The 26,489-nt window shown below is 49.4% G+C and overlaps 1 protein-coding gene across 4 annotated transcripts in view; it reads right to left on the bottom strand.

Annotated features, from left to right (window-relative positions):
* Nucleotides 1-26,489, bottom strand: part of SIL1 (SIL1 nucleotide exchange factor) — a 90,043-nt gene that overhangs the window by 5,588 nt on the left and 57,966 nt on the right. For all 4 annotated transcript variants that reach the window (XM_052684921.1, XM_052684920.1, XM_052684919.1 and 1 more), the window contains one exon: nt 25,993-26,114. In XM_052684921.1, the coding sequence (XP_052540881.1) occupies nt 25,993-26,114 (122 nt within the window). The remainder of the gene's footprint in view (nt 1-25,992; nt 26,115-26,489) is intronic.

The raw sequence follows: 26,489 nt of genomic DNA on the forward strand, positions 1-26,489 counted from the left end.
CAGAACCTAACAGACTGTGCTGCAAGCCAGGCAGCAGGAGGGTTTTTTCCAGCCCTGTTTCCAGCAGTGACAGCTTTGGTCTCTACCTCTGTGTGTACAGCTGGGCTGTGTTTGCTTCTGCTCTGAGCTCTCCTGGTGAAACGGAGATGCAGGGGTTCAGGTTTTGCCTGGCATCTCATCCACAGCGCTGTCAGGCACTGCAGCTCCATTAGTAGCGAGGACGAGAAGGAGAATGCTGCACTTCCAGACTCCAAGGAGGAGCTGGCAACACTCAGAAATACAGTTTCTGATCCTAAAACTCCCTCCAACCTCACATTAATGTTACTCCAGGCAGGGGGGGGCAGGGTGGGTGTGGAGCAAGCTTGCAGGCAGCCACATTCTGGTTCACAGTGCACAGAAAGGAGCTCTCAGACTGCAGAGCTCTTCGTGCCATTCAAAGCAAACTGGGATCTTGAAGTTCTTTGTCACATCTATCTAAAATAAATAATAAAAAACTCCACAGCAAGGGATGTAACGGAAAAACTGCTATGCCTTTTAATGCTTGGCTGGTCACCCGGAGTATCAGATCTAATTAAAATCTCTGAACCATGGAGCTTTTGCCAAAGAGTACCTCTGGAGGTTAGGAAGCCTTCCTGGATGCTAGGTGTGCTGCTCACTTCTCAGCGTTTCTGTTGTTTAATGTCTCCACCATCAGTTGTCCACTAACAAAAAGCTCATTTGAGGGTTTTGAAAATTCAGCACAGATCTGTACAAATTACACTGTCAAGCCCAGGGAAAAGCTGCCTGAACAAAATAAATACAATGAGACAGACTGTGGACTGCTATCATAGAAAATTCAACCTGTGCTAATCTGTCACTAGATAAGGGGATGCTGGCATCAGCAGCAGAACGGGATGAAATGAAGCTGGGAGAGTGGGGCAGAGCCTGCACACAGCCTGCAATGAGCAGCCCTGGTTGCATGGGGAGGGCAGAGGTGTGGGTGCAGGAGAGACAACGCAGCTTCAGGGCTGGGTGAGGGTCAGCCCCATACAAGTGCTCCACTCAGGCTCCAGCAGCTTCCCACCAGAACTGATGGACATGGGCACCAGACCTTCTTGGTGAAGATCCCAGCTGCCAGACCTTCTCCAGGGCCTCTGGTCTGCTTCTCTTCTCTGCACCTTAAAATCCCAACCCAGGCCAACTCTCCAAGCTCTTGCTCTGCAGACAGGCAGTGACTGGGGCCACCTGCACTGCCTGCACACTGCAGCAGTGAGGGTTTTAGCCACAAGACAAACAATACTTATGCCTCCCACTGCTGCCTCCTCCCCAGGCTCCTGAAGCTGTACCTTTGCATAGCACCAACTTAATGCACCATTTTATCAGTCCAGCACATTTTTGCTCTTTTGAAGGAGGGTGACTGTGCCCTTTGGCTGAGAAGGGGAAAACAAAAGCAAGGAGAGAAAGCGATAAGAAAACCTCTGAACCTGCCTGCTGCAGAAGGAAACACTCTATTTTCTGCCGGTTTACATTTCACTATGCCAGAGTTATAACTTCCCACGAGGGGCCAGAAATTATTACAGCTGAGGCCTGTTTGCCAAAATACCACGAGCCTCAGAGAGAAAAATTAATACAAGCAAGTGCAGGCATGCTGTGATCAGTGGTGCTGCAGCTTGGAACGGGCAGGGAAGCTGAAAAAAGCTGGCACAGAGCTGTGGCTGAGCAGTCCTGCCCTGGGCAGGCACTGAAGGCCTCCCAGGCACCTCCCTACAGCCATCAGGTCAGGCTGTTTGCTCCAGTCTTTTTCCTCCCACTAAAGCGTCCTGTGGCAGCAGCAAGGCTGTAGGACAGGGATGGCCAGCCAGAGGGCCCACCAGTGAGCAGCACGGATGTGCTCCAGTGCAGCTGTCTGCAGGCTGGGGGACTGCAAATCCTGCACATTCATGTGGAACCAGCTCCCATTTTGCTGAAGAACAGACATAGAGTGCTCCCTGCTGAGGAATACCCTTACACTGTCACCTTGCAGAGCCCCCATCTTGGGACGACCCAAGGCACACATACCCAAATTCGAAAGAGTCTTTTTCAAGTTTTTCCAGACTGCACATTGGAAGGGCGTGGGAAGACTGAAAAGCAGCAGCACAGCCCTGAGGCAACAGCGGCTCTCCAGTTAGACAGGAGCTTGCAGTACAGCAGCAAAATTAGATTTAAATTAAAAAAAAAACCAGAAAAGTCAAGTGGTGTGGAGGGGCTTGGGGACTTGGAAGCACAGAGCAGGGCAGGCAGGCAAACGCCCTCATCTCTACTGCTCTGGCAAGGACACACACAGAGTATTTATTTCTTGACCTGCTTCTTGCCAAAGCAGTGTACGAACCACACAAAGCATAAACGAGACCCTGGTAGGAAGGACTGTCTGCTTGCCCTGAGTGTCTGCTGGAGCCAGGCATGGCGAGGAGCTGATGGGGGTGGGCAGTGGAGCAGGGGCTGGGCACATCCCCAAGCACAGGCCTGGATGGGAGCGTGGTGTGACGCTGGAGAGGGACGACCAGCGCCAGGCTGGGCAGCACTTAATGGGCCTCTTGTTTCTTCAGAACCAGCGAACTGTGATACCGTGTGGGAAATCAAAGCCAAGGATCAAAGCCTGTGAAGCAGCCTAAAAAATTTAGTATAGTCTATTTAGCTTGTGCTGGAAGCCAAGGATCAGAAGCAGGCAGGGAAGTGGTGCGGCTTTGCTCTGATAGCAAAGAGCACAACAGCACCCAACGCTGCTCACAGGACATTGGGGCTGCCCTGGGCTGAGAGCCGTGCCTTCAGAGCTCTGCACCCGGCTGGGAGTTTGCAGGGTGATGGAAATCTCTGAGAGCACTGGAAACACAACACAACGCAAGCAGTGCCACAGCAATAAGGCCAACAACTTGTCCTGAGAGGCCACCGAGTTTGGAGCTCCTGTAGCAATCATAATGTTACAATTACTGACCAACAGCAGATACAGAAACAAAACTGCCCATTGCAATGTCAGCACTAAAAGGTTTGACTGGGATTCAGTACTTGGAGCCTCAGCCGCAGCTGTGAATCTGTGGCTCTGAATAAGAACAGAAAGGAGATGCTGGGTGATCAAGTGCTTGCTAGTACTTGTGCAGCTGAATTTCAAATTACAGCTTTAAGGAAAGAAAGCTTAAAAACGCTCCAAGTGAGAAGTGCTGTATGCAAAGAGCAAGGTTCCCCATTGCATTCAAAGCAGTGGCTGCAGCATGAAACATTCCCACGGGAAACATCCGTGTCACAGCTGCAAGGGGCTCTGCTACCAAAATGATGCCCCAGGCTCACGAGTGCCCACTAGAAGTGGGAATGGCCCAGCTGTGCACCCCTGAAGCTCTTCCAAACACGCAGCACAGCTCTGCTCCTTGCCTGCTGCACGTGGCAACCTGCCACTGCTCCGCGCCACACGCAGGCGGCTCCGGCCCCGCAGCTTCCCAGGTGCACGTGAGCTGGCTGCATCTCCTTCTGAATTTTCTATCTGAGGAGATCTGAGACACCTCAATGCAAATAATGGTGCAGCCCCCCCACCCTGCAGACCAGCCACCCGGCCCCGCTGCAGGATGCCAGCCCAGCAGGCTGCCTCTGCTGCAGCACAAAGCAAATGATGCTGACGCGCAGAGGGGAGCGAATCTCTCACAAAAATACATATTTAGCACAGAGGCTTTCCATTGCTGCAGAGTCTCGCACTATGGAAAAAGAGATGGGACATTTGAAGGCACAGCATGAGATATGCTGGGCAGTAAGATAGCCCCGAGCCCAGCGAGGCCACCGGCTCACAGCTGGAGGGGGTACGAACACACAGCGCAGAGCCCACCCCAGGTCTACACACAGCACACCTGGCCCAGAAAGCCTGCTTTCTGTGCATCAGCCCCAAACCGGGCCCATCAGAAAGGCCTTCAGTGCTACGACCCAAGGAGACTCAAAAGCACCCAGCCAAATGGAGCCTAAGAAGTTGTGCCGATCAAAATACAGCGGAGAAGAGAAGTGGGGTGAGGGGGGAAAACTTGACAAAAGGAAAACTAGGTTTCAGTCGGCAACACAATACAACAATTTCGTATGAAAGATGTGAAGCATAAAAGAGATGTTAGATGTTCAAAAGCAGAGAATATAGGAGAGACATAAAAAAAAAAACCCTGAGAAGATGAAAATCTCCACTTCAATGCAATGCTGCCTTCTCACTTTCTACCAAGCCAGGCGCTCATCGCGGTAGCGGGGGAGCAGCAGCATCCCTGCGAGAGCAACGTGTCTCAACGTGACATAATGGATTACATAGATGCAAGCGTGGTTTTTAATGAGCAATTAGGTTATTGAGTATTTGTTGCTAAGAGGAGAAAAGAACTGCAGAGAATAAGATGGAGCTGAGAGCGTGATTGTGGGGTTTTGATGGGCTAATGTGATACTTAAACCAAGGGAGCATGATTCATGCCACAAAGGCAGAAATAGCACAGAAGTGCCTGGCAAAAGCTAGGGACCTTGGCTTGCTCTCTGTGTCCCAGATATCAGCCAGAGTTGCCTGGGCTCATTAGGAGCCCTGCAGTGTCCCTGCTCAAGGCAGGATGGCCATCAAGTCCCATTTTCAGAAAAGGCCACCATGCCCAGAGCTGCCTGGGGACAGTGACGTTGGGTTGAACTGGGGAGGGCTCTGCTCTCAGATATGCTCTGGAAATGCAACCACCCAACGTGGGCCCTTTCAGTGAGCTGAGAAGCCAGAGCCAAGGACGTCAAGCTCGAGGCAGAGCTGCTTCATGTGGAGCTCCCAGGATGGAGGGCCCCATGTGTCCACGTGCTGGCCTCACAGAGAAGCCCACAGCAGGTAGAGCCAGGCAAGGGTGATGTTTTGGAACAGGAAACGATTAGGCAAGCTGCAGTGCCATTATGTAGCATAACAGATGGATAATTAGATTTATACAAAGAGCTGTAAAACCAAGTCATTAAATAAAAAGATGGCACAGTGAATCGGAAAGCCCCCAGGATGCAGCAGGCCAGGTATAGGGAGCGGGCAGTGGAGCCAGAGCCCAGCATTTGTCGGGGTCACCACGAAGTGAAGAGTGGCCCAGGGCTCCAGAGAGGAGCAGTGAGAACAGAGGAAGCACACGGGCAGCATGGCAGAGCTGCAGCAAAGCAGTAAAACCCCTCTTGCTCCTCACCTCGCCGCGCAGCAGAGTAGAAAAGTGAATACCAGGTCTGGACAATAAAATCTTAGGTGCTGTAATAAAATCAGCCGCGGCAGGTTGTTCTGCTAAACGCTCACAAACAGCAAGATGACGGGCTGTATTTATATCTGTGGGTATAAAAAGAACAGCTGGAGATGTCATGCAGCAGCAGAGCACACCAGGCAGGACAGTCACACTTCGGCCCTGGGTGCGCCCCAGGACAGCCCTGAGCTGCTCTGCAGGATGCTGCTCACACGAGGTCCCACTGATACCAGTGCACACAGAGCCTCAGGTGCAAGCTCAGCTTCCAGGAGTTTAATCACAACCCCACAAAGGATTTATGATGAAAAGCTTTCAGGTTCTCGGGGGCTATCAACTTCACACTGTCAGCACAGAGCTGGAGGTGAAGCAGCACCGCAGACGTTTGCCCAGCTTGCCTGTCCTCCTGATGGTGAGAGATGGGCTGGGCTGCCTGTGCTCTGTGATTCAGGGGCGGCCTGGGGGACTCACACCCCATCCGCAGCCATCAGGGACGGCACCCGCTCCCTCACAGGGCTGTGCTGGATTGCTGATCCCTGTGGAGTTACTGACGCCCCAGGTAGGGACGAGCAGGTGCTTTGCGGTGCGTGGAGAAGGGCGGCACAGGAACTCCCTCAGTGTTCAATCACCCACTCTGCTCTGAGGCGTAAATCAGCCTTAGGGCTGTATATGCCATCGTATGAAACAATATGCAATTCTGAAAGGCTGTTATTGCACCATAGGTCAAATCTATCTCATTGCCTAAGGATGGGTTTTGTTTCATCAGAGGCTGCACTAATAAAGAGCGAGTGCTTTTCTATGAGGGCAAAACTCATTTATTTCTATGTAATTTTAGCCATAGCCAACAAGAATTGTGTTGATTTCTTTTCAAAATCACAACACAGCAAGGAACAAGAACAATATTGCAAGATTAATGCTGCGTCCTTGAGTTCCTCCAGTGCTTTTCATCAGAGCCACTTCAAAGCCCTCCCTGATTTACGGACAGGGAAACCCGAGCACAACTGCAAGTGGTGGCAGCAACCCCTGCCTATGGGCCCCATGATGGGCTGTGCCTCTGGGCACCTCCAAACCTCTGCTGGCTTCCATGGTGGCAAACACAGGAGCACCCAAAAGCTCCTACGTGGCTCTCTGCTGCTGCTGAAGGCCCCCGGAGCAAACCCTGCTGCAGCAGCACCCTGAAAGAGCCGCAACATCGCACTGCGTGCCTTGAATTATGCTGTAAGTTCCTCCAACAGTGAAACAAAACCCATTTGCACACCTTAGGTAAAACAAAACTCTGCAAAACACCATCAGAGCACCACAAGGACAAAGCCTCGGTGTCGGCTGCCAGATCCCAGCACTCCGTTTGTGTTCTTGAGAGGCAGCGCGCGCCCGGAGAACGCATCACACCAATAATCCTGGGAGACGTTAGGAGGCGGCTTGAGGCCAAGGTCTCTGATTGTTATTCTATTTATCTGTTTGCTTCCTCGTTTGAGCTGGTTTTTCTTTAAGATAAGTGCTAATAATAAAAAAAAGCATTTGTTCCCGCTGGGACGGCCGGAGGAGCGCGGGCACTGAGCAGCTCTTCCACGAGACACAAAGCAAAGTGTGAGAACAGCACTTGGCTCTTCCCTTCCAGCAGCACCTCCGAGCAGCACTGTCCTATTTTAACCCTGCCATCTGCTTCTCCACTCCCTGCATTCCTCTGGTAACCGCAGAACACAAAGTATTACATCAAGTAGATCCTGCCATCCTCCCCAGCCCATTTTGCCCCCTGAGCATCCCCCCAGGTCAGAAGGGGCTGCTCCCAAACCGAAGGCCCATCCCTCCCAAGCCTTCCTGCAACCTCTCGCACCCGATCCAAGTGCAGGAGGAAGTGCTGGATGGCAGGGGGAACGGCACCCGGTGCAGTTGTCACGTTTCCAACTTTGGCTGTTCCCGGTCCCATGGGGTTTAACAGAGTGCTATTAGAATAATTTTAAAGTGGAAAACGAGATTTGTTTCACTGAGTCATAATTCAAAGCTGAGACTCTGCTCCATTTACAAAAGCAAATCACCAGCTCGCAAATGCCAAGCACAGAGAATTTCAGCTCCAAAAGAGAAGCCTGGGGAACACTTCCAGCGGGGAAAGCGGAGATAGAACTAAAAGCTGCATTTGCAAATCTCTGTTTTTTATTTTTTATAAACACAAAGTACGACCTGAGGAATACCAGGATTCCTGGATGAATCTCCCGGGCTGACGCTCAGTCAGTTGACTTCCATGCATTAACAGAGGGCAGAGTTAGGGTTAGGCAAGGTCCTTCCACGCTGGGACAGAGCGGGCTCTGCGATGCCGCAGCCCTTGGGCTCCTGAAGCCAGTTCCTGGGTGGGAAGCCCTCGAGGAAAAGCTGGGAGTCACAGAAAGCACCAGCAATGCTTTCTGCCTTCTGATTCATCCCTCCTCCGACACCCACACGCTACGGCAGAGGAGGCTGGAACTGCTACATTTAGGATGACATTTAAAATCAAGGTTGTGCTGCTGATGGTCATTAAAAATCCAGCAGCATTTTTCAGAAACAAGTGGGTACTCACAGTGGCGTCCCTGCCAAATATCAGCACAGCAGTGATTTTTCTAGTAGCTTCAGTTCAAAGATAAAGGAAAATTGCACCCACGTATAATTACTGTTATTATTGCTGTTGTTGTTTTTTAAACAGTCTCTATGCACCTTTATATTTTCCAAATGTAAAATAAGACAGAAACATTTCCCCAACATTTCTAAGTGTTGGATTAATTTCACCTAACATTAGACACCCAAAATTAAGATACCTAGTTTCAATGTGCTGCCTGGGCTCCCTTGGTGGCATGTTCCAATCTGTGTCTGTACATCCCTGGAGAAGCAAACTCTGTATTTCCAAAGAGCCTGCCCAGGCTAATTCAGAAAGGTGAGTCTGCAGTCAAAAGCTTTACGTTCACTGTAATGAGATCTATGTCTATTTGTTTTTAAGTTACTGAGGAGTTCAGTCACTGGAAGTGAGGTAAATGCTGACTGGCCCCACAGCAGATGGTCTCAGGCCCTCCTTACAGGGAATGATCCATCTCTGGGAGCTGTCTTTCTGCAGCCTGCAGTTAGCTCAGGATACTCAAATAGGAAGGCTGAAGCTAAGCACCGTGGATCCCATCGTCTGAGAAAGGCCATGAGAAATAAGTAGGAACCAAGCTTCCAAGGACTTCAAATGACCAAGCCAGTTAAAAGAATATGTTAATCAGGCAATGAATATGCATACATAAGAAACAAAGCCACAGCAGGTACCACAGCTGAACTGAATGCTCAGAAAGGGCTGGAGCAGGAGGCGAAGCACTTTCAGAAGGGAACACTCTGCATAAAAGATGCAGTGGAATAAGACACTTATGCAAGAAGAGGGCAATTTCAACAGTGTGTCCTACATCAGTGGGATGGAGAGAAGGGACACCTCAATGCAGAAAGCCAACATATCAATTAAGTTTTCATGACCTTAAAGGCAAAGACTAAAAGCTCTCCTCTGCTCCAGTGGAGGAGGGAGCCAACAGGCAGACTTGGCATGGAAAAGCCTGGAAGATTTTGAGATGAATACTGTAACAGAGAGCAGTTACAGGAGTGCCAGAGGTGTGATCTGCAGGACAGGAGGTAAGGGCTGAATTCCTGGGGCAGAAAAAGCTCTCAGATCTGATGAGATGCCTGGATTCAGAAACAGTTTAAATAAGAGGAGGAAAAGAGGAAGGGGGTTCCACTTTTTCAGCACTCCAGAACTATGGAAAGACACATGCTGTGATGGCTGCATCCCATCATCCAATGTCACTGGGACGGGGTGGGAAGGTGACACAGGAGTTCACACACGTGCTGTGAAGGCACATTAGGAGAGTATACTTGTCAGCAATTGCATAAAAATTGCATAAAGCCCCAGTTGATCAAAGCCTAGTAAACAAATCTGGGTTTGCATTTCCATCTGTCCTTTGTAGGTCACAGGAGAAGAGCAGCTGCCCTGCAGTGCACACACAGCCACAGTGCGTGCCCAGCTCTGCCAGCCTGTAGGGCTGGGGGAGGCAGCACCGACCTGCAGGAGTCACACATACGTGAAGGAAACCACTTTGGGAGCTAACAGTTCTTCCCCAGTGCCTCCTGCACAGACAGACCTCCTTGGGGCAGTGCCAGAGGCACAGGGATTGGACGTCCCACACCAGCATCATCAGCTCAGCATCAATGCCACAGGGGAGGCTGCGCCAACCTCAAGCTGTGCACACAAACCCAGCGAGGTAAGGAGCCTCCTGCGCTGCACTAATGACTAACAACATGAGTGCATCACCCTCCCTGGCCATCCTCTGAACTATGAAGCCTGGCCTCCTTCCCAAGCAGAGCTGCTGCTGCTTCCTGCAGTCAACATCCGTTACGGCTGCTGCTGAAGCCATCCGCAGCCACACACCTCCTGCAGCTTCTGCCCTCACTCTGCTCCCCCAGCACCAAAGGCAGCATCTGTCCATCAGCCCCAGGACCCGCACAGCTCCACACCGTCCTGTGCCACACTGGCTGCCACTCTGGCTGGGTAACCTAGAGCTGCTGGTACCCAGAGGTAGTGGCACAGCAGGATGGGATGTGCCACCCAGCCACAGAGGCAAGTCAACACACCGACCCTGCTGCTCCCCCCTCCCATCCATTGGGCAAAAGCAAGGAAAAAATCTCAACTTGATCTCAATTGATCGATGTGATATTCAGCAGTGGGTCTCAGCTGTCCTTCACCCCCAGGAGGGATCACTTGACAGCCAGAGAGAAGCCAATTACCACACTGGGAAATAGCACTTTGCTTTTAAGTCTGTCTTACAGAACCACTGTTTAACTCAAATTCAACTTCTTTTTGTAGGCTTTCTCGTAATTTCCCCAATTCCAGCACAAACCTTCCAGTGTGTTTGCCATGGGATAAATCTAGGCAAGCTCCTGCTCCCCAGCCATGGCTCTGTGTCCATGTCCTTCATGCTGTGCAGGGACATTACATGTCATGTAATGCCTGTGACAATCTGGGACCCTTATTTGTGCCAAAGGACCTCCACGTTCCATGGCACAAATCTGAGGACGTACAACTAACTGGGGACACATTTCTTGTTCTTCAAATGTAGGCCACAAAGCCACTTTAGTTCTGCTTTTGCTTGTAAATCAGAGGCTTACATATGTAATTGGCCTAAACCGTAAGAGCAAACAACAGCAGTGGTAACACAGTGCCAGCAATTATTCATGCCTATAATAAATGCCTGTAAAATTCAAAGCCAGCCTTTAAAAACCCGGCTCCTAAATGCACGTACCAAAAAGACAAAAAGCTCATCTGAGGGCACGGCCAGTGGAGATTTTCATCTCTGGGGAGAGGCTGAGGGGGTAAGGATTTTTTTTTTTCCTTCAGAATTAGAACCCTTTAGAAATATCACTCATATCCACGCTTAGGTCATGGGTTATTTTGGCTCAATTTCAGAGTTTTGGAGCGAACCCAGCAATGTGCAGAGGACGCGTCTGCCCTCCGTATTAACAGAGATCACTGGAAGGAGCACAGCTGATCCCATCCCTCAGCACGCAGGGAGTCTGCCATTGTGTGCCCAGCACTGTGCCGAGCCAGCTGCCGGCCCGCAGACAAGATGCCGATGGCTGCAGATGACGTACAACCCCAGCCCAGCACTGCTGGCCAGCAACCACTCGGTGCTGTGCTGCAAGAGCAGGCGTGCTGACCTGGTGTCACAGGCAGGTCCCCGAGTTAACGATGGCATTCCTGCTGATAAATCACCCATTCGTGCTGAGCCAACAGCGCCCGCCTCGCTCTGTGCTCCTCCTCCAGCAGCAGGGCATGCACCGAGGGAGTGAAAGTTGGAAGCTGTTAACAGATCGCTCCTTTTCACCCACGTATTTCTCACTCGCAAGATGAGAGCAAGCCCTATAAAATACTCTGCTGGAGAGCAATATCGTTTCCTGCTGGCAAAGACCCACTGGCAACAGGAATCTGCCCGCTGGGTGGTCCTCGCCAGGACAACAGGCTGCTGAGATCCTACCAACCCTAGGGATGGAATCACAGAACATCCCGAGCTGGAAGGGACCCATAAGGACCATCACGTCCAACTCCTGCATCACTTCAGCAATTAGCAAGGCCGAGAGGTGTTAAGGAGCAAGCTGGGTGAGGATGCTGTGTGAGGGCTGGAGCAGACACCTGCTTGGTGGCACACGTCACGCAGTGCTACAGGCGTCCTTCCACACACGTCCCATCGGCCAAGGGCTGGTGGATCCAGCAGCTCTGCCGGCCTCAGGCTCCTCCAGCCTCATGCCAACACCTTGCCCCCAGAACCAGCAGACCGTTCCCCTCCAGCACCAACCTGCTGCCCAACAGCTCAGTGGCAGGGGCCTTCACCTTGCTTTGGGCTTCTGGGGCAGAAGGGCTGAGCTCCTGATGGAAGCTTCCTTAAGCATGAATCCTGTTTCATATCTCCCTTTAGCAGCTCAGTTTTTTTCCCTGCTTCAAGCAGTATCTGAGCATGAATGGGAAGAGCCCTGTAAGGGCTGCTGTCCCTCTCTCTACTGTGGAAAGCTTCCCCCTTCAGAAATTTTCTGTAACTACCGACTTTTAGTACCTTCTGAAGGTAACCACATTCATCATAGCTCAGAAGGGACCTTTTGGCCTAATCCTCACTAGAAAAACTGCCAAAATGATCCTCCCATCACACAATTAACAGTGACAGAGACTTTGTGATACTGGGCTATGCGGTGCTGCTATGACAACAGGAACGGGAGCCTTGTTAAGGGTCTCATCTAGAGGGATAACGAGCAATCAGGGCTCACAGAGAAGACAGAAATCAATGAGAGCTGTTGGTATTGCAATATTTCCCAGCTCAGGCTGGGTATTTGGTGAGCCTGAAAGGTTGACTCGCATTGTTGCAGCGTAGCCACTGAGTACAACTTCTGAGGACAGGCAGATTCCTGGGGAGTACGGATGAATATTCATGAAGGAATTCAGTTTGGGAGAGGAAATGAATCAAGTGTGACAAATGCTGCCTATTAGGAAAAGAGGGTGGTGTCTATTTTTAGTGGAGTTAAGCAAACATTAAAGCTCACTCTCTAAGAACTCCAAATAATACCACTTGCTGGCTCTGCCTCCCCACCGCCAGGGAAGAATTTAGCAGCACAGCCAAAACCTGCTCGCCTGAACAGAAGTTTTCTGATTTAGCCCCCGTATGTGTTTTATAAAAATACAAGTTTTAATCTTCGATCTGCATAGGAAGACGTGACAGCTTCCACCAGGGTTTTTTTCCCCCTCTCCAGCATCAGAAGGCTCGAAGGAACCTTTTTAAGACGGAAGAAAACGCTGCATTCAAATCTCCGAAAAGAGCACTCACGCGGAGCTGTAATCACTTCAGATGCACAGAATTATCAGGAGGAGAAAATTCATCTCACTTAGAATCAAGACCCAATTTGAGGCAGAAAGGAAGAGGCTTGGTTTGCCACCGTGCCAAGCACTCAGACTTTTCACTGAAGTCAAAGAAGCTCCAGCTGCTCGGAGCCATTGAAAATCATGCCCAGAATCTCTAGTGAAACTTATTTGCAGAGATGACAGCAGGCTGATAAGGATGTTGACGATTCCAAATAGGCACACATTATTTTATATTTTTAGAGATACTTAGCCCAGCTATTATTATTATTAAGCAGAGGTGGAGTATTTACTGCCTCCTTCTCTGAAATCTGTGAAAATGCTGCCTTTCAGCAGGCTCTTCTTTTCTTCCCTTTAATATTAGAGTTTCCTCTTACTTTTCAGACTTGGAGAATGTTCAATTAGATAAGACAACAGAAAGAGAATACTGCCTGATAAAAAATAACATGGTTCCCACAATGAAATTTGAAAGGCTTTGATCTCATAACCTAAGCTGCTCCCAACCTGAGCTTAAGATCAGAACATCTGGAGAGGTCTTTTCAGTGCTGTCCTAAGAGCGAGCGCTCAGAAGATGCCCTGGGCAAGAGGACAGCACAAAGCAGAGGCAAGGGCCCAGGCTCAGGTCCAAAGCTGTTAGCTGTCAGCCGGTTCCCACACCATGCACCAAGCAGGCAAGGACCAACTCTCTCAAGTCAAAATGCCTCATTTCTTACCGACTCCTCCAGCTCCAACACCACAGGGCATTTGTTACATCACCTCATTCATAGCCTTAAAGACAGCTCACGAAGAAGCAGCTCTGCAATTTGACTTGTTGTGTACTCGTATCTGATACAGAATCACAGAAACACCAAGGTTGGAAAAGACCTACAAGATCATCCCGTCCAACCTCAGCACTTGCTGTCACCACACACGAAGAGCAGGACCCACCAGGCACCTTCCACAGCCTGCCTGCCTTCTCGTCCCTTCCTTGCCTGGGAAGGACAAGAGAACTTCTTCAAAAGAAATGCAGCACCTCATGCAATTGAGTCCTCTTGAAACTCAAAGAAGTGACTCAGTTGATCAAGGTACTTTCCTTACCTTAATTTTGCTGCTTAGCAACAAGGGGAGGATCTATGGGTTAATGCTGAATCTACCCAGAATGAAAGCAGTCTCTGGAGTCCAAGTGAAAGCTCAGAGATTTGGGCTGGACAAGCTTTTGAAAGAAGAGTCGTTTGCATCCCAGGGAACCAGAAACAGAGATTTGGGCTGGACAAGCTTTTGAAAGAAGAGTCGTTTGCATCCCAGGGAACCAGAAACAAGCAGAAAGATGCAGTCTTACCCAGGGCAGCCAGGCACCGTGACCTCTGTTCACCATGCACACAAATACTGCGAAGCACATCTGTGTCTTTGGAACAGGAGGTTGTGCCTCCTCCCGATTGACCATCCCTGTGTTTCCTCTGGCTTTCAGTTAATGAGTTCCCCCTTCATTTGGAAGGGAATGCAGCATCACTGATGAAGCACGGCTCGTGCCCAGCTGCACTGAGGCAAACCACATCCCCAGGACAGAGCACATAGATGTGTCCCCATGAGAGCAGTGGCACACAGAGCTCACCATACGTTGTCCCCTTGGAGCATTACAGTCACTTATTGGTAAAGTTGGGTCTGCTGCCCTTTAGAAAACCCAGCTCTGTCCCTTGCTGTGGCCGGCCCTCAGCAACTGTTGCCATGGTTATTACATTTGAGTGCTTTTTATCAAGAAGATGCTGCAACCACTGAATTGTCTCTAGCAAGAGTTATTTAGGAATAACTAGTTAGAGAGTAGGAATAATGGGTTTAAACTGCCCACAGAAGCCAGCGATCCCAATTATTTTTGCTTTGATCTTGCCTTCTTTCTGGTCTCTGCCAGGTTCAAGTTTAAAGAGTGAGTTAGAGAAAGCAGCAAAGACTGAGTGCTTCCTGAAGGGAAACACACTCATCTCTGCCAGGAGATTAAAGGTCTCTCTTTATAGAAAGCCTCTGCTTTTCAATCAATCAGAAATAGGCTATAATAAGGCACAGCAATAAACCAAGAAACATATATCCTCATCTGTCAGGTAGGGTGGAGAAATGAGATGCACGTCTCAGTTCCATCACGTTAATTGTTAATCAAGATATGGTGGGCAAAGCCCCAGGGCCCTCCACCAGTCCTGGGGAGCGGTGATGCCCCAGCCCTGTGCTCCCACTGCAAACCTCCAGGCATGGAGCTGGGGGTGGGCACGAACTCACAGCACTGTTGGGTGCTGGCGCCTGGTGCTGAGCCGTGCTTCAGACCCACTTTCAAGATCACAGAGTGAATGAATAAAGCCTGCTGCAGGAAGCCAAGGCCTTTTTGTTTAGCTCCAACTAAAAGCTCTGAAATATGTCTGGGTAACAATGGAGTTGGTTCCCCCCTGCAGACCAGGTCCCGCAGCACAGCCCATCAGGCATTTAATGACACAAATGGCTTTTACTGCTCTGTGTTACCCTGGCACAAAATTGGGTGAGGAGGTGCATCCCATAGGGCCTGCAGAACAGCACAGCTGCACGCTGGGACCCTCTGCAGCAATCCAACCCCAGCCTCATTCACACCATGAGCGTCAGCACAAGGCAAACACAGAGATGTGAGCCGAGCACATCTCACCTGGGGACGGCCAACGACCCATGCTGTGCCGTGCAGACTCTCAGCAGAGCAGAAGCACCACGTGTCAGAAAGATGGGCATGCAGGAGCAACCAGAGGGCTGCCTGAGTTGGCTGGAGCATTGAGGCCAGAGCCACCGGGCTCTGCCACGCTGCTCCTGCGGTCTCAGGTCACCTGGCTGTGCTGGCAGGCTGTTGGAGGAGAGCTGCAGCCCACCATGGAGCTCTGCCTACAGCCCCGTGCAGCAACACCCACGGGAGATGATCTCTTCTAGATGATCTCTTCTCCTGCAAACAGGCTCCACTTTCATAACAGCAACAGGCTGAAGATAAATAGCTGCATTTCTGTGACGTGATGCCCAAGGAGATCTCGATTCAGCTTTTTCTGAGGTACCAAAAGAGACAGAAAAAGACTTCACTTATTCGAGCTAAAGCAGCTGGATTTAAAGAAATTAAATTTGTCGGTTCACCAGTGTGTAACATAGAAATGAAAAACGCATTTCAAATTCCTGATCCACTAATCCACAATCCACTGATCTGCAATCCCTAAAGTTCCCAAGGAAAAAAAGGAAAATCCACAGCAGTCTCCTACTGTTTCTCTGAGACTTCCTGGCCATGACCTGCAGAGAAAGCTCACATCATGCACCATTCCTCCCTTTACAAAATACACTGTGGCACGTTTCCTGCTGTGCTTAGAGGGTGTCACAATAACAAAGCCTCAATTGCACTTGTCAGAATAAATGAACTATGGATGTTTTGTGAGGTGCCAGGCTAGATGCTCCACCTGTTTGCTCAACTCCCTATTGATTGGCAATTTCAGCTCATTTGCAGCAGCCCTCCCACTCATTAGGACAATTAGTGAGGTCCTATTTGCATTCTTAACCTAAAAGCACTGCAGGAGAGCATGCTAGGAGCTGGGAAAGACTGCCCTGGTTGGCCAAAAGAGATGTTATGTCCCTCTGCTCCCTTCTCAGCTGATGCCCAACTGTGGAAGCTACTCCTCATCCATCTCTCTGCCCACTGTACACACACTACACTACGACTGTTGTGGACAACATCAACTTTCTACACTAAATCCTTCATTAAATTACTATAAAACTCTGCCTCATTTCACTGGTCAGGGTGGAGGAATCCAAAATCCTCTTTGGTGAGCGCGCCCCGTGCCAGCACAACCCCAGTCCTGTGCAAAGGGACAGCTGCAAGCCACAGGCTGGGAAATGAGGCTGTGCCTTGGGGTGCCAGCACTGTGCTCAGCTGTCCCCTCACTGCGCTCTCTAGGCAGGCACAACCCTATGGGCTGCCATGTTCTGGCCTTTGCAAAGCAACTCTGCCTTCACTCCCTGCCACCCCCATCGCTGAGGCTGCTGAGAGTTCGCTGCCCATGCTTGGCAGTCTGAGCTGGATTTGCATGGGGAGGCCTCGATCCCATTAGATGAGGCAGAGATGTCCTTTCTGCAACACTTTTTCTTTCTCCTTTCCAGCAGCTAGGTGAGAAAAGCTCTAAAAGCGTGTGAATCCGGAAACATCTGCTAACACCAACACCAGCCCAGACAATACCACCCTGTATTTCTCTATTGCTCCCTTTCAGGGTAGGTGAACCCTCCACATCTCAAAAGCAAAGAAGTCCTATGCACACACATGAGCCCCTCTGCCTCTGCACCTCCACGTTCCCAAGTCTGTCGGAACCCCTCCTTCCCCTTTTGCTCTCCATCACCACAGCCACACAAGAGCCATCAATGAAAGCACAGCTGTGGGAAGCTCAGGACCAGAAATAGCAGCTTGTTACTAACGCACGTCATCACGCACCAGGGACCCCGTTACACCCTTTGGTTCCTCCACCCATCGTTGGCACAGCTCTACCAGCTCTCAGGCCCTTTTCCAGGAGCAGCATGCAGCAGCAGCCACGTCAGATCACCTGGAGGGGGACAACGTGGGATGGAGCCCACTGAGAGACATCAGTGGTGGCTGTCACACGGGGATCCTCACCCACTGACCTGGTCTCAGGACCCTTGACTGGGCAGGACCACGCTCTGGTTCCCTGCAACTCTTGAAGGATTCACTTAATCACAATGCTAAGCCCATTTTGGGCTCCATCTGTCTTTATTCCTTCAGGGACTGATAATGCTGCGCTGTGTGTTTTCACACACTAGCTGAACTGAAATTAAGACAGATTTCAATATGAAGTGCCTGAGAAGAAAAAGCATCTTTCAGAAAGAAAATTTCAGCGTAGTTACCATTCTCAGCTTGGAAAACGCTCTTGTTAAATAAGAAGAGAGGCAAGGTATTAATTCTGAAAACATCACAGGTGAATTCCTGCTTAGTGTGAAGCATGCAAACACGCCAATACCGTGTTTACGGGCTCTCCTGACAAGAGGAGGGATGGGAAGGCAAGGCAGCCTGCTTCCAATGGGAGGCAAGGAGCTTGCAGAGGGAGATCAGAGGGCTCACGTGTGCAGCAGCCGACCGGCGGATTGCAGTCGGCCCCCTGCTGCACCAGGCATGCACCAGAATCCAGAAACCCTTTTAAATTCTGTCACGTTGACAAAAATAGATAAAACAACAAGAACCCTTGCATCTCATCACATATGGCAGTTTTTAGCTGCTTAAGGCAGGGGAACATCATCTGCATTTCACCGTGCAGTCACCACCTTGAGCTTTTTGTTCCTACCTCCACTGAATCCAGCCACAGGTGTGTTCTGACCAGACAGACTGCACATCCACGTTAATAAGGCAATTCCTATGTTGATCTAGTGGTTTACACAAAGCAGCAGCCCTCATTATTGATCTCAGCAGATGGAGTCAAGGATGAATGGCCTCCCAACAGCCACGGCGGTGCCCACCAGCACCACGTTCACTCATTTCTCTCCCAAGGAAAGAGGCGATCCTGAGTCTGTGACAGGCAAGACATATGCATGGATGCTGAATGCACAGGGCAATAAACAGAATCAAACATCTGGGCAGGAAGAACTGAGTTGTGAATGTGGGGAGAAGTGGTTTGATGGATGGGACCTCCACCATGACCCACGTGTCCCATGGGCTCCTGCTAACACCATCCAAACCCTGGAAGAGTTCCTTCTCTTGCCCATCGCTTATTTTCAGGGCGTTCTGAAAATTCTAGAAGGAGAGACAGTCTGGAAAGGGTGGTTGCAAGACATTGTCTGATGCATTCCATGAGAGATTCAAGAGACAACACCAGTTAGAACTGCGAGGAGTGCGGTGTGCTGCAGGGACAGCCAGGCACCTGTGACGGAAGCGGGGACACGGTGCTCTGATGGCTGCCTTCTGGAAGTGGCTGCACTACCTCAGAAACTCATTAAATGCAGCAGAAAGGACAAGTGACGTACAGAGAAGCAAATTAGTTTTCAAATCCATTCAGAGCTCGCACAGGGGTGTCGAGGGGCTAGGACTCGGTGGGCAGCAGCAGTGATAACGTCCCTCAGATGTTGGTGATGGCTTCAAGCTGTCCCCCACGAGATCGAGGGGCTGAGAGCTCTGCCCAGCTTCCCAGGCAACCCAGCCAGTCAGCCCCTCCAAACCACATGAGGCAGCTCCAGGGCCTCCAATGGCCATTTTCTTTTAAGCAGAAATAGGATCATCTAAAATACAGATCAAAACCCAGCTCACGAGAAGATGCAGAATGTCAGCACCTGAGGGAAGCAGCAAGCAGTCAACAGTGATGATGAGTTTCTTCAGAAAAAGATAATTTCCAGTAAGCTGTTGTTTTTTCTCTTGGCAGAACATTACCCTATGCAAACACGTGGAGAGCCTTGGAGGGGCTGAGGTTGGAAGCAATCTGGTGGAAGACCCGAGGAACTGTCTTCGTGGATGAATAACCAACTGTTTCAATGAATCGGAAGGCACAGGAGCAGACAGAAGAGGAGAACTTTATCAAAACACAGTAACTGGAAAACAGGCAGGCTGTAGGATGCCAGCCTAGGAACGAGGTCACATACTGAGCCTTGGTGGCTTCTCAGCCAGCACAGGCCAGGGCCAGCCCTAATGCTGTGAAAGCCTGCAGCTGCTGGCTGGATCCCCACAAGAACTGCAAGCAGGTCCCCGATCCCCTGTGAGAGCCTGATTCTGCCTTCACCACTCACACTGCAAACCAAACCTGGGCAGACCTGCCTCTGCATGCTGGTGGCGTAGAGCCTCCTGCCAGCAATTAAATCCAACAAAAGCTGCAATCAGGAAAAGGGTAGGAGGTGCACATAGCAGGGCCTGCAAGGAAGGGGATGGGATCCAGATCTTCCTATACATGCTCAAACAATTGACGTAATCGTTGGGTCAGTTTTGTCCACCCCAAACCCTACTCAGTGCAGGTACATAATTGAGGCTAGATCCTGCATTTCCTGCTCTCATTGTTCGTCTTCCTTCCATTTTTTTGTTTCTTTGTTCTATTCAAAGCACTTTCTCAACCTCTCTTCTAAAAACACATTAACGAGGGGCTGCTACAGCCTCTTGCACAATGTGATTAAAGAGTAGACACACATGCCTCTTCTTTGTGGAGCTTTTTGCACCTATTACTTGGAGGCAGTGCAGGGAACATGCAATGTTGGAAAAGTCACTGCAGGTCAGGAAAATAATGTAATAATGTAGGTGTTATGTAGGAAAATCTTTGAAGCCTGTGAAGCCATTAACTGAGCACGGAGGCTGTAGCAGAAAGGATAAACAGAGAGCATGGATGATGAATAAACAGTGGCTGCAGTGACAAAGGAATACATGTTGTGTCCAGTGATGAAACACTGGCTTGTGCAGAAAGTGGTTAGGTAACCAGTCTGAATGCATATTTTAAATGTAAACCACAATAACTCAACTACTTAAGCAGAGAGCACGCCTCACACATTTACTAAATGAGAGAAGACAGAAGCAACATGTTTTACGTAAGGCAGGAGCTGGCTGTGACGAGTTCTTTCTGCAGGTTGTGTCACTACCTCCCTGCTGAGGGCTGTCCAACACTGAGCCCTGTGAGCTGTGCCTTCAGGGCAGGCCTTTCCCAGGCTATGCATGGCTCTGGAGCCTCACCTCCTGGCCAGGGATGTGGGGATGGCATCCCGTGCATCGCCCAGGCTGAGCCCCGGTGCAGTGAGCAAAAGCACCTGGGACTGAGGAAACTCCAGTCCTGCCCAAGTCTAGAAAGGGCAAAGCTGAGTGATGCTAGGAGCTGAGCTGCAGGTTTTCTCACTGCTGGAGCATGAGCTAAGGCTAATAATCACTTTGATTTCAGCCATCAGCAACTGAACTTACACTTCTGAGCCTCCTTCCTCCTCTCCTTCCAGTACTGCAATCCAACCCAAACCCTTGGATTTGGTAAATACCTGAAAACTTCCCACATATAACAGAAGTGAAAACGTCCTCAGCCTTGAAAACAATCCCTCTGGGGTAGCCTGAGACGTCCCAGATGTCCAGCTGAGCCCCTGCTGCTGCACCTGGCCAGCTTCCAGAAACCAGCATTTAGGCAGCATTTAACCAGCACTTAACCTATCAAAGCATTCAGGAAAATGAAAACAGAGGCAAACCTTTGATTCTAGATTTTTCTCCTGGGGTCTGCTCTCCCTGCTCTCCTGAGAGGACAAGGATGGCAGTTTACTATTTAATTGTTAATTACATTTCTTGTTACATTTTAGACGCTGAAAAATGTTTAGGGATTGATTCTTCCACATAATTAACCATGATGATGAAACACAGTTTTATACCACGCTGCAGTTTTTGTTAAGGTTATTTATAATGGGGAAAGGCTAAATAGGTTGAGTTCATTATCGCTGCTGAAAAAATTGATGTGACCCAATCAAATTAATTTGAAATTAAGTGCAGTGAGGCTGCTAACTCTACACGAGTCAGGAGTTCAAATAAAAATAGAAGAGAATCTACAAAGCAAGAAATTACCATTGGGCAGGGAGTCGAGCGAGAATGACTGCATCTGAGAGGTGGCAAGCGCACAAAGTTGTCAAACAAGGCCGCTGAAGCAAACAGTGAAAATGAATAAAGAGAGAGGAAAAGATTGTAGGGTGTAAAAAGAGAAGCTGGGGGAGGAAGGGACAAACATGAAGATGGATTTGAAATAAATGGGGAGGGACAGTGCTTGTTAAGCTAACTGTGTGCATTTTGCCGCCTGGAGATTCTTATGTCCTGATGAGACAAAGCTGAAGCAAGGTCGTTAATTTCACTTCTCCTGAGTCTTATTGCTTAACGCTGGACCTAAATATCAAACAGCAGTGAGCATCAACCAGTTCCATGGCGAGGTCAACCTGAACTTAAAACCACTAAATCTGGTGGGAACATCTTCCTCTGACAAAGCCACCCTGGAAGGAGCCAGCACTCCTCTGACACAACACAGCAGCCATACACTGCAGAACAGGCACCTCCGAATGCACACACAGCAGGGATGGGAGGCAGCATTCCCCTGCCCCCAAAGAAAAGAAGATGAAAAGCAGAAGCCAGACTGAAAACAGCTGAGCAATATATGTGCACCTGAGCAAGCCTGAAACACACCTTGGGGCAGGTAGGGGGAGCAGCGGCTGCTGGGATATTTGTGATGCAAGCAGGATTAAGGGATTAATCATCTCAAACTAAATGGGTAAGAGAAGCAATGGGCTGACATAAGGCATCCCTGGGAACCTTACAGGCAGTTACAGGACAATGCTCAGTCTACCAGCTGTGATGAGTTTGCTCCCAACACTTCACCAAGCCGAACAGCAGATCCTGGCAGCTCTGGGCTTACTGAAAGGTCTCCCAGCCTAAGAAGCTGAGATGGGACTGCCCAGCACGCTGCCAGGACGCACAGCAAACACAGGCTCAGAGAACTGCTTTGACACCCTGCCCGTAGCCATGCAGCTCCAGCAGAACTCCCCACGTGGCTCATTCTTCGCTTTTTGCCCTCTCTGCCTCTCCCCACGAAATACCAACCGCTTCTCTTTGCCTCACAGGTTGCATGGCTTAGCTTCTCTCCATCCTCACCTCTAATTCACCCCTAAGCATATGGGGAGCATTTGGGATAAAGCTTCAAGAATGCATTCGACATAAATTATTGTTCCCCTTTTAAACGGATTACAAAAATCCTTTTATTACAAAATATTAAAATGTTCAAATTATTGGTGTGGAAAAACGTTTCCTGGTGGTAAAGTTTTTAAAAATTGAGGTTTTAATCACAAACATAATCCTTCCTGGCTAACATTTCCAGCCTTGTGAAACATCTAGATACAAATTGCAGAGGCCTGGCTGCGCTGCAAACAAAGGAAGATGCTGCCTGTAAATAGCTTAGAGGACATCAGAAGACACTTCTCTCATCAGCAATCTTTTTAGCTTAATATAGCTCCTCTTTGCATAAAACATTGACATTTTTGCAATGTTTGGACCCAGTGGTGCAAATGCTGATTGTCACCCGCAGACACTGGAGCGTACCTTCAGAAATAAGCAAGAACGTTTTACAGGCAGTAGTTTCACTTGCCTCCAAAATGCCGTATCTTAATATTTCATACTTTATATATATTTAAATGTTAGCACCACTGGATAAACGCTAACGTGCTTTTATGCTAATGCAATCACTGAAAATCCAGATAATGCTGTGTATTGGCATATTCTGTTAGTGAATTATGGATACCTAAATGTACAATCCCACATGCCTGGCAATTATTTTTGTTAGCGCATTTAACTTTTATTTGCAATCAGAGCACTTGAGGATTGTTGAAATGAAGTTTACTTTTGTAAACTGCTGAATGGAAAACATTTTGTTAAAGGTTTAAGAACAGTGAGACTGCGATGAGGTTGCAGAGTTGCAATAAGGGCAGCGCTCAGAGAGCTCTGCCAGATGGAACGATGTTTGATTTGGTCACAAACGCGGCCATTAAACCCCAAATGTCAAAAATGAAGGACGTATAAGAGAAACAAGAGATGAAACTGTGATTTCTTTCATATCAGATCACCCTCTTCCAAGAGGGAGGCTCACAAACAGATGGATACCTGAAAGACAGCATCCGCCCCAGCAACACCCAGGCAAGCAGACTCTGTGAGTCCTTGCTCTGGGAGCCAGACTCCTCTGTGCTAAGGTTGCTTTTCAAGCAAGGAGCAGAAATCTTGAATTGCCCCTGCTGTGCCCTCTGCTTCCTCCTTCCTTTGCTGATTCAGTATCTTGCACGGGTACACGGCCCGAGGGCTCCAGTTGCTGGTACCTGAAAACCATTCTCTTCCAACTGGGTTTTCAGCTCAGAGCCAGAACTCAGCTGGGCTGCAGGCAGGCAGCTCCAGTGACAGCCTGAGGCAGCACTGCCACCCATCCTACAGCAGCAATCCACAGTGAAACCATGGCCAAAGCAAGGGGAGAAATCTCCAACTCCTGCTCAGCCTGCAGCAGGTCACTCAGCAGTGAGAAAGTTCCAAGTGTGGGGACAGAAAGCAGGGTTTTGGTTTTAGACTGTGAACTTGGGAAATCACTGGACTCTGTATGAGAGCACAGCTGCTCTCTGTGCAGCAGAGCAAGACCAGAGTGATGCACCTGGCTGCTCCATCCCTCACCGGCTTCCTACCTGAACAGTCGGAGACAAAGAATGTCTCAAGAACACCTGAATACTGTTTTTTCTTTTACAGCTTCTGGCTCTGACTCAGACTGAGCTGAGACTGCTCAGAGCCCTGTGGTTTTCTTGGGCATAACACAGCTTTGCCTATTCATGATTGCACAGGTAAAGCTCCCTCCTCCAGGTTCAGCTACAGAAGGAGCTCCAGCTATCCCAGGCTGGCTGAGGAGCTGCTACAATCACAATCTGATTTTGGGGGGGAAGGTTTGCTTAGCTTGAAACCTCTGTCCTGAGCCAAGCTAGCTGCTCTGGTAGGTGGCCAAGCAGCTGCCAGGTGGTTGTGAGCAGGAGACTGCTGCCTCTTTCATGCCCAGACATCCAGCACAGGACTTGGTACCAGCACGTGAGCACAGCTCACAGCCCCACAGCCCAGCACGCTGCACCTCCAGGTGCTTCAAGAACATTCCTACAGCCTGACTGAGCCCATTAGGAACGACTCTGTGGGAAAGAAATAAATAACAACCCCTTCGAAGAACAAAACTCAACCAAAAATGCGTGGCATGAAGTACTTGAAATGCCCCTGGCAGCAAAAACAGAGCACAGAGTAACCTGAGAAAATGTATGAACAAACAAATTAAGCAGCTAGCACAAAGCAGATGAGTTGGCATGTAGGTGTCTACTGAGAAAGCTTAAGCACAGCACAGTAAGGAGAAAAAAGCAAACTCAAAACCCAGGCATAATATTTCCTCACATTTTGGAACTGAGCTCTCAGACAGTGCTTCATCTGAACCACTAGAAATTACCATCTGTCAGAATATCCTTTAAAGAAAAAAGGCTTAAAAGTTTCCAAAGTTATATTTTCACATTGCCACGTTAGAAAAGTACAGTTTCTGTCCAAAGAAAAGCATCTCCAATTGAGGAACACCAAGCAAAGCATTAGTTTAGTCAGCCACTGCTGCATGCTCATATCATCAGACAATTAATTTCTCGAGTCCTGATAGTGTCACATTAGCTAAGTCAGGATTCAATAGTCCCTTTTTATTTCGTAGGTTTTCTTTAAATGTTTCCAGAGCCCCTGCATGACTTTCTCTTTATGAAACATAATTAAACATCCACATGCCATTAAAGATCCTACGGAAAAGATGATAACGTTGTTTCAAATATAAATGCGTGCTGGCATAGGAAGAGCAGGTCTGCATTTCTGAAGTGAAGGAATGAATCTTATTGTGATCAGTGAGTCAAAGCTCTGCTTCGAACCACGAGCTGGATCGTTTCCTGGTGTAAATCAGGGCACCTGCTCTGTCACTGAAGCCACATTACTTTACACACGCTGTAGACCAATTGCAATGCATATAAGATTGCAAAAGAAATGTAGATCTATAGACTATATATTAGAGTAAGCGATAAATAATTCCTAACGGTGGAGAAAGTGACCATATTTTCAGGCATAAAAATAGGCAGATACAATAGCCCTGACTTTCAATCTTCAGTCTGAGCTTCTGACCTTGAAGTTTGGGTCCATCCAATGCATTTCTGAAGTCTCAGCTGAATGCACAACACGAACATGCACAGGACAAAGCCCAGAGAGCCATCGAACCAAACGAGCGCCAACACAGCCCCTTCTGCCCATGTGGCATGCCTGAGTGACACAGATTCCCATCTGGCACCAGGCAGCCTGGGCAGCTCCTTTGGGCAACAGCCATCCTGTAGTGAATCATAAGCATCCTCCAGATCAATCTGTAACGCTGTGCCAAATTGAAACCCTTTAGGTTATGCCTGTAGGTCGGAGGCATGCATCCCCAGGGCTAAAAACCTTCAGAGACCATGAGAATTGCTATGTTTCTGAAATTAGCATCTCACTGTCCTAAAGCAGCCTAGGAGCAAGGAATAGGAGGGAGAAAGGAGTTCTCTGGGCAATCATAACTGCATCGTCCTTGAAATCTTCCCTCTCAAAAGGCTGCTAAGGGGAAAGGAGGAGAGGCAGCACTATTCCCCTCGGATTGTGCAAAAATGAGGAGTTCAGTGAAAAAAATGATCAGTTTCCATGCTGAATTACTTCTGGCTAAGTCTAATGAGCAGGGTGAGGATGCACTGAAGAGAAGCCTGGGGGAAGCGAAGGGCTGCAAGGAAAAGGTTGGGTCAGGGAAGAGGAAAGTTGGGCGCCGCAGGAGGAGAAAAGTTGCCAGCTCTGGCTATTGAAAACAAACCAGAAGGCCGAGGACAAGCACCTGGCACACCTGGTCTGGGGGCAGAGCTCACCTGGAGAGCGCAGCTCCCAGCACAAAGGCGGCGTGCTCCTTCAGGACAGCCTCTGTGCTGTTCAGGCCCTCGATCACCAGCCGCAGTCCGCCCATGGACAGGAAATCCTTCGCGTTGTCCACCTGGGAGAGAGCAGATCCCTGTCAGCACGGAACGGCCGCAGGCCTCGAGACCCAATTCAGCAGTTCTTCGGGAGCTCCTTGCTTCAGAAAGAGCATCATCTCCCCAGCCCTCCCCATCTCATCAGCTCTGAGCTTTAAAAGCAATGCTAGGAAAACAGAGCAATCGTGGCGGCTGGTTCATGCAACGCTGCCGGTGAGCGATGGACGTCACGCGTGCGCTGACAGGTGGCTATTATCCAATGCAGAGGCACTGCTGACACTTGGATCAGCTATCCAGACTTCCCTCAGCACGTGCTTTGGAGTGCAGGAAACCTGGCCGTGGCAGAAGAAAAAATTCTCAGCTCGCTCCCCTGAGCGGCCATTACTGGAACCCAG

Source organism: Tympanuchus pallidicinctus, unplaced genomic scaffold (genome assembly GCF_026119805.1).
Source record: "Tympanuchus pallidicinctus isolate F22 unplaced genomic scaffold, pur_lepc_1.0 scaffold21, whole genome shotgun sequence".
Classification (NCBI taxonomy): domain Eukaryota; kingdom Metazoa; phylum Chordata; class Aves; order Galliformes; family Phasianidae; genus Tympanuchus; species Tympanuchus pallidicinctus.